This window comes from Erigeron canadensis, chromosome 1 (genome assembly GCF_010389155.1).
Source record: "Erigeron canadensis isolate Cc75 chromosome 1, C_canadensis_v1, whole genome shotgun sequence".
Classification (NCBI taxonomy): Eukaryota; Viridiplantae; Streptophyta; class Magnoliopsida; order Asterales; family Asteraceae; genus Erigeron; species Erigeron canadensis.
Window position 1 is genome coordinate 22,695,308 of NC_057761.1, and position 6,956 is coordinate 22,702,263.

Consider the following 6,956-nt stretch of genomic DNA (forward strand, 5'->3'; position numbering starts at 1 on the left):
AACTTTATTATTTTGGTTATTATGGTTTAAATTAAATGTTATATCATGTTTTAACGGATTAGATGGATTAGCATGACACAACTGAAATTTGCTTTCATTTTACGACTCAAAAAAATGTTATAGTGTTTTTTCACTTATTTTCCTTTCTTTACTTCAAAAACTCAAAGAACACATAAAAAAAAAAAAAAAAAAACCTTGCTTCTCTTCTATTTCTTTCTTTTTATCTTCCCTACCTCTCATTTCTTTCCCTTTCTTTAAAAAGAAAAACTCAGTGTCATCGGTGGCTGGCTACCACCGTCCACAACCACTTCACCACCATTTTAACTCCCTTTGACTTTCCAACTCCCGATTACATAAAATTAGTTTATTATAATGAAACCAACTTCCATCCATCCTCATCCTCTTATTGAACGCACACTATTATTCTTATTTAACCCCTCCTCCCCTCAATACCGCCGCCCCTCCCTAACAGTTTCTTCTTATATCTCTTCTTCCTCAATTCCGCCCTTTTCATCTAAAACTTTAAATACCAATAGTAATAGTAATAATAAGACATCCCCACTTGTAAAAAACAACATTGTTAATAACGATCATGTTTCTAATTACTACTACTTTGAAGAAGAGGTTCAACCTACAAACCCAACCCCCCATAAACTTAGTGTCTCTTCTTCTGATCAGGCTTTCTTTCTCTTCACCTTCATCGCTTGCACGGTCCGGCCCCTCTTCCTATATATATATATATATATATATATATAACGGCAACTGTTAGTAGTTAGTTCTTATGCGCCACTGCCAGTAGGAGCTCATATTTAGATATAAATATATATTCAAAATTAATTTTTTTTTGTAGGCCACAGCTTCATTCACTGGTTTTGTCATGGCTGCTGTTCCTACACTCTTTGTAACTTCCTTTTTCTTCACTCTCATTATCTTTCTAATCCAAGATGATTAAATTTGATTATGTGGTTGTATAATTTGAATTGGATGTCTTATTACTATGCATATCTTGATATATAATCCCCTCTTGTTTAGTTTTAATTATGAAAACCGAGATGGATCCCTGTTCAGTCTACCCTGAGAGACTTGAGACGTATCCGGTGTCTTCCCAATGTGTTTGCCCAATGAGGTACGAAACCGGTCTCTTCCGGTCCTCGTTACCACTGGGCCACCTTGGAGATGGTTTCCGAATATGACTAGCTAGTTTATTGTATTTTAATCACAGCAGTAAACAAGTTTTATTTTGGGTTTTTTATGCCAAATGACAAAGTTGAACTGTAAATACCCCCTTGCTAAGGAGAGTTAATGACAAAGCCTTTTACTATATCGAACCGATTGATAACTCATTGATAAATAATGAATCAACCAACTCAAATGAAATTCGACAAACCTTTGGATACCATACATATTCTGATATGTTGCTCTAAGCCAAGTGTCTTGGTAATACTTTCTGTTACTAGTATTAGACTTTATAAAAATGAGTAATTATGTATTGGAAATCAATTTTGTTTGTAAATCTAACTTTTTTAGAAATTTATTAACTAGCAAGGTGCTAGAATACAAACGCAAATAGTAAATTATAACAACACTTAGTAAATAAAAACAAACTATCGTAGGGTTATCATTCCATAGCTCTCAGACAATCTTCGGATTCTTTTTCCTACTTAGAATCCAACATCATGTTAGCCTCTTTGCCTCCATTAGAACATTGGATACAACAAACTGATTTAAAGTGAACATCTTGGAGTTTTTATTCCTTCAGATGCACCAAATTCTAACAAAAGTGACAGCGTCAAAGCACTTTACGATATTCCTACTATGAAACCATGAACCATTTGAATGAAAAAAGAACTTGGCTATTGCCCATCGCTCTTTCAAGATTTATTATGTCATCATTGTAAGTTCGGGGGATCTCTTTTATTTTCATTTGAAATATTATGATCCTTTTGTTGTACTAGAACCTAGATGTCATGTACTCTAATTGTATGCCATAATAATACTTGTTTTTAGAACTATTAGTAACAATGTTATGTGATTGCACTTATTTATTTATACAAACTGATGTTGCATGAAGTGTGTCTCTTTTTCTTGGTGGTTAGTTGGTGTTGCGTTATGGGGAGAGAGGCCTCATTGTAGTGTATTCTATTAGGAAGTAAGATTTGGGTTGAGGGGGTATTATGCTTGATCTAACATAGTAGGGATTAACTGATAACAGTTAAACTGCAGAGTCAAAGTATTTTGCTCCTGGAAGTGGCCTTACAGATACTTCAATAACACTAGGATTATGCCGATCTTCATCAAATATGCGGTTGCCATAATTTATTTTTATTTTTTTTGCATTATCTTCATCACATTCTTTAAAAACTGTCTATGCCTGATACTTTAAAAGCATTATAACTTACCCTTGCTTTTATAAAGGTCCCACAAGTACCATTCTTGGTGTTTTTCATTTAAATATTATGATCCTATTGTTGTACTAGAATCTAGATTCTCATGTACTCTAATTGTATGTCATAATAATACTTGTTTTAGTAGCAATGTTATGTGATTGTACTGTTTTATTTCCACAAGCTGATGTTGCATGAAGTGTGTCTCTTTTTCTTGGTCCTTAGTTGGTGTTGCACTATGGGGAGAGAAGCCTCCTTATAGTGCATTTTATTAGGAAATAAGATATAGGTTTGAGGGGGTAGTTTGGTTGATCTAACATAGGCGGGATTGGCTGACAGAAAGTAAACTGCAGAGTCAAAGTATTTTGCTCCTTTAAGTAGCCTTACAGATGCTTTAATAACACTAGAGTTATGCTGATCTTCATCATTTATGCGATGGCCATCATTTATTTATTTTTGCATTATATTCATCACATTTCTTCAAAAACCATCTAAGCATGTTACTTGAAATGGATCAAACATCTAACCCAATGATTTTACAAAGCTCCCACAAGTGCCCTTCTTAATGTTCTTCATCAACGGTATTATTGACCATATAAGTTGTTTAGAATGTTTTGATTGAACTATAAAGTGCTACTCTTTTGAGGCACGGTTTTTTTTTTAATATGTTTTATCGAATACATCGGATGCAGTCCTGCACTTACACAGCAGCATGTACATAGTTTAAGTTGTGTTTGCTCATGAATGTGTTTGATCCATTACGTTAAATATTCGCAACGTTCTTTGTAAGCCTAAATTGTGGAGTTTGTGTTTGTTCCACAGGCTATGAGCAGAACTGCAATTGCTTTTGCAAAGTTGGCAGATACTGCTCGTGAGGAACTTCCTAGTACAATGGCTGCAATCAGGCTTTCTGGCATGGAAATCAGTGATCTTACCCTCGAGCTTAGTGACTTGAGGTTAATAGTATATCTCACGCTCTCTTATTGCTTGCCCGTTTCTTTGAACCTATTCTTTTCAAAAGGATTATAATAATTTCCATCTTTGAGATATCCGAGTTAATTCAACATGTCGTATTATTGAATATATATATTTCAGCAAACATTACCTAATTGCTGAGCATTGTAATCAACATTACACGTCATTGATTGTATATTTTTTGGTATCAGCCAAAAAATGCCATGAAGATATTAGCATGAAATCTTACATTTTCTTTCATCATCTTCTATTTCAGTCACGAGATCTCTGACGGGGTAAACAAGTCTGCTCAAGCTGTGCAAGCAGCAGAAGCTGGGGTTCGACACATTGGTTCTTTGGCTCGACACAAAACTATGTGTATGCTTTATATTCCTTCCATATGCACTTACTCAATGTGTGTATGCATTTTATTCTAGAGGTTGCAAAATGGGCGGCCTGGGTAACTACTCAAAATGGATAACTCTTTATATGGTGTGAAACTGGTTGGGTTGGCTGAAACACTTCATGTCCAATTATTTTATTAACTGAAAATAATTATTTGTGCTAAACATAGTTACAAACTTATACTATTAAAGTAGTAGTTATCAAAATTTGCGAATGAAACGATTTAGTAGGTTGAATGCATGTTAATTACAATTTGGGCAACTTTCGACACATTTTAATTAGCTAGTTCTTTTAGTTTACTCTCTTCATTCTTTAGAAGGCACAATCAGAATTCCCTTCTAAAAGTAAATAGGTCGAATTGGCAATCTCTATTTCCCTATCTTTGATTGAGAATTTAGCTACTTGTGTCTTTTTCCCCTTATTTTTTCATTATTATTATTTGTAAACAGCCATGATTGAGGAACGAGCAAACCTTCCTGTCATCTCAATACAACCAGTTGTTGCTGGGGTTGCAAAGAAGACTTCACAGGCTGTGGGACATGCCAGTAAAACCTTTATGAATATGATATCTGGAGGTGACTCCGATGACTCCACTTTAGAAGATGGAAGACCTGCCCATGTTGATACCTTAGAGTCTTAGAAGAAAAGTACATAATACATGCAGATCAGCAGTTCTGCTATGCAATCTTTAACGCATAGACGTTACTCCTGGAATATGTGTTCTGATAAGCATAAGTAGGATGTATTCATATTCATAGTTAATAATAGCTTTTTTCCCTTTGTACTTTTTTGTATTACACTGGTTCTCCTAACTGAAAATTTATTGCTTACTTTTAATCTCACATATCATATCCCTATGAACTTATGCAATGCATCTTCATTCAAAATTTCTAAAACTTGGTTCGAAGCTTTTGTAGTCAACATTTACGGAGAGAATTATGTCCATCAGAATGATTGGATAGTACCAGGGAGCAGTTTGTAGAAGAGGTGAAATACGCAGGCCAGATGACAGTTAAATCTGGTAATCGTCAAAACAGACCAAGTGGAGTGAGTTGAAACATCTGTCCGACAACTAGACATCCACAGTAGGTTTCATAAGTTTTATAAAGACTTCATAAATACTTCAAAAGCTATATGTCCAAGGGGGTTCTTACACCTTATTTGACTAGGTTTCATAAGTTTTTATAAAGACTTTAATGTCTAAGGGGGTTCAAAGGACCACTGCTATATAATGGATACGTTACTAGTTGAGTTGTCTGAGTTATTAACATTTTATTCTTGAGTTTTTATTAAAAAGAAAAGAAAGGAGAAGATTGGATAGGGGAAGAAAGGATAGAAAATTACATAAAAAAGAGGCATTTTCGAATTGAAAGAAAAGAAACTTGATAGTTGAATGTATTCTTGAGTTAGAAAGAAATGAAAAGAAAGGGTAAAAACATGCAATTTTACATTTATAGCCTTGTAGTAATTAAAACCTTTATATAAGTTTGAGGGGTATAATAATAATTTAACCACTTTTCCTTCCAAATCTTGCCAAAAGTGGCAAGAAAGTTTTGGGATCAAAACACTCTATTTTTCCCTTTCTTTCCCTTCCTTTTCTTTTAAAACAAAAACTCAAGAATACAAAAACTAAAAATTTCTTACCTTTTCTTTTCTTATCTTCTCAAAATAAAACTCAAGAATGGAGCCTAAAAGTATTTATTAAGTGTAACCGAGACAATGTACATGTTTTGTGTTAACTTTAGCAATGACTAGCGAGGATGTGTTTTACTATTCTAATTTCATAGTGCATCATTGAAAGTATTCGGTTCTTGTTTTGACCTCAATGATTGACAAATCACAACAAATATATGGTCCAATTAGCTTATAAGTCGATCATGAAACGTTACAAAATGAATATAATTAAAAGATTAAAGAAATAAGTATTAGTGGCTACAGTTACATAATATTCTTATCATGCACAATAATTGTTCCCTAAACCCAATAAATGAGAAATGCATTTGTTGAACACTGTTGAACATAGGTGAAAATCATGCCTACAAAACAATAAAAAACAAAAAAACACTTAAAAATTTCATTCAAAGTACAAAACAAAAACCATTCTTTCGATCTTCATTCAACCCAACTTCATTAATGGGTTATCAGATACTACTGCTGATTGTTTTGGGGCTTTTAATTTGCTCTAAAACTCAACCAACAATTTAGTAGTCGTGTAAGACCAAGCATCTAAAATTACTTATAGGGTGATGTCAGTCACTTGTAACTCTAAATCATTGCGACTATGAGTGAGACATTATTTATGATGTTTCTCGTAGCTCTGTTACAAATGTATATGATTAAGTATTTATTTGTTAATCAATGGTTGATCAGCTATTTTACGAGCCACATTACACATTAGACAATCATTACCATTTAAGTGACTTAAGTTAATATACGTCCTACAGCTCAAAAAGTGGCTTAATATAAAAGCAACAAATTATTCGTAAAGATTGCACTTTACATGTTCTTAAAAAGTTTAAAAGTAAATAAAAATAAAAACTTCACATTTATTAAAGATAACTACTTTTAAGTCTTTTAAGATATCTTAGTTAGGGAGACAAAACATGAAAGTTTGTAATACTAGGGTGTTGCCATCACCACCATCCACCACTCATTTCCAACCAATCACATTATGCTATTTTAAATCCACCATTCACTTCCAACCAATCACATTATGTCACCTCAAATCCACCACTCACTTACCACTCACCCAAATTTTGTTGTCATTGTCATCACTCACCCATCACCCACCACTCACTACAATTTTATTTTTATTTAAAGTAAATTAAAACACTTAATATAAAAACACATAATAAAGTTTGGTCACAACATAAAATAAACCTACAAACTACACGAACACCCGTGTTTCGCGCATAACTCGCGCTTACGATAAACTCTTTGAATGTCGGGTCGGTGAGATGCTCGTGAGGATTTTTTATAACGAACTTCATGTCACGATTGTACTCTTCGCCTTCAAGAAACCTGAAATACTCATCGTCTTTCTTCTGTTGAACCTCAAATCGCTGCTTTAGTAGACTCGTCTTTTCTGCCGTGTAACTTGTCAACGTATTACACACTGAACTTCGACTTGAATCTTTACTTCCCACCTTCTTCTCACCCTTGGATTGCCTTAATGGAACAGATGGAGCAGGATCCTCATTCAGACACGGTAAC

The 6,956-nt window shown here is 33.9% G+C and overlaps 1 protein-coding gene across 2 annotated transcripts; it reads left to right on the plus strand.

The window, feature by feature from the left end:
• The first annotated feature begins 280 nt into the window (after positions 1 to 280).
• LOC122582177 lies at positions 281 to 4,587 on the plus strand. Of its 2 annotated transcripts, XM_043754539.1 has the most exons (5): positions 281 to 711; positions 851 to 901; positions 3,207 to 3,340; positions 3,616 to 3,716; positions 4,193 to 4,587. In XM_043754539.1, the coding sequence occupies exons 1-5, from the start codon at positions 373 to 375 to the stop codon at positions 4,381 to 4,383; spliced, it is 816 nt and encodes a 271-aa protein (XP_043610474.1). In that variant the 5' UTR covers positions 281 to 372; the 3' UTR covers positions 4,384 to 4,587. The 2 variants fall into 2 exon arrangements, with proteins under 2 accessions (XP_043610474.1, XP_043610481.1); XM_043754546.1 differs by lacking the exons at positions 281 to 711; positions 851 to 901 and adding an exon at positions 1,056 to 1,126.
• The last annotated feature ends 2,369 nt before the right edge of the window (positions 4,588 to 6,956 follow it).

Bases quoted from the DNA above. Each gene is read 5' to 3' on its own strand.
- LOC122582177 (XM_043754539.1), top strand. From the start codon at position 373: ATGAAACCAACTTCCATCCATCCTCATCCTCTTATTGAACGCACACTA. The intron at 3,341-3,615 runs GTTAATAGTATA...CTTCTATTTCAG, and splicing joins CTCGAGCTTAGTGACTTGAG to TCACGAGATCTCTGACGGGG. The intron at 3,717-4,192 runs GTATGCTTTATA...ATTTGTAAACAG, and splicing joins GGCTCGACACAAAACTATGT to CCATGATTGAGGAACGAGCA.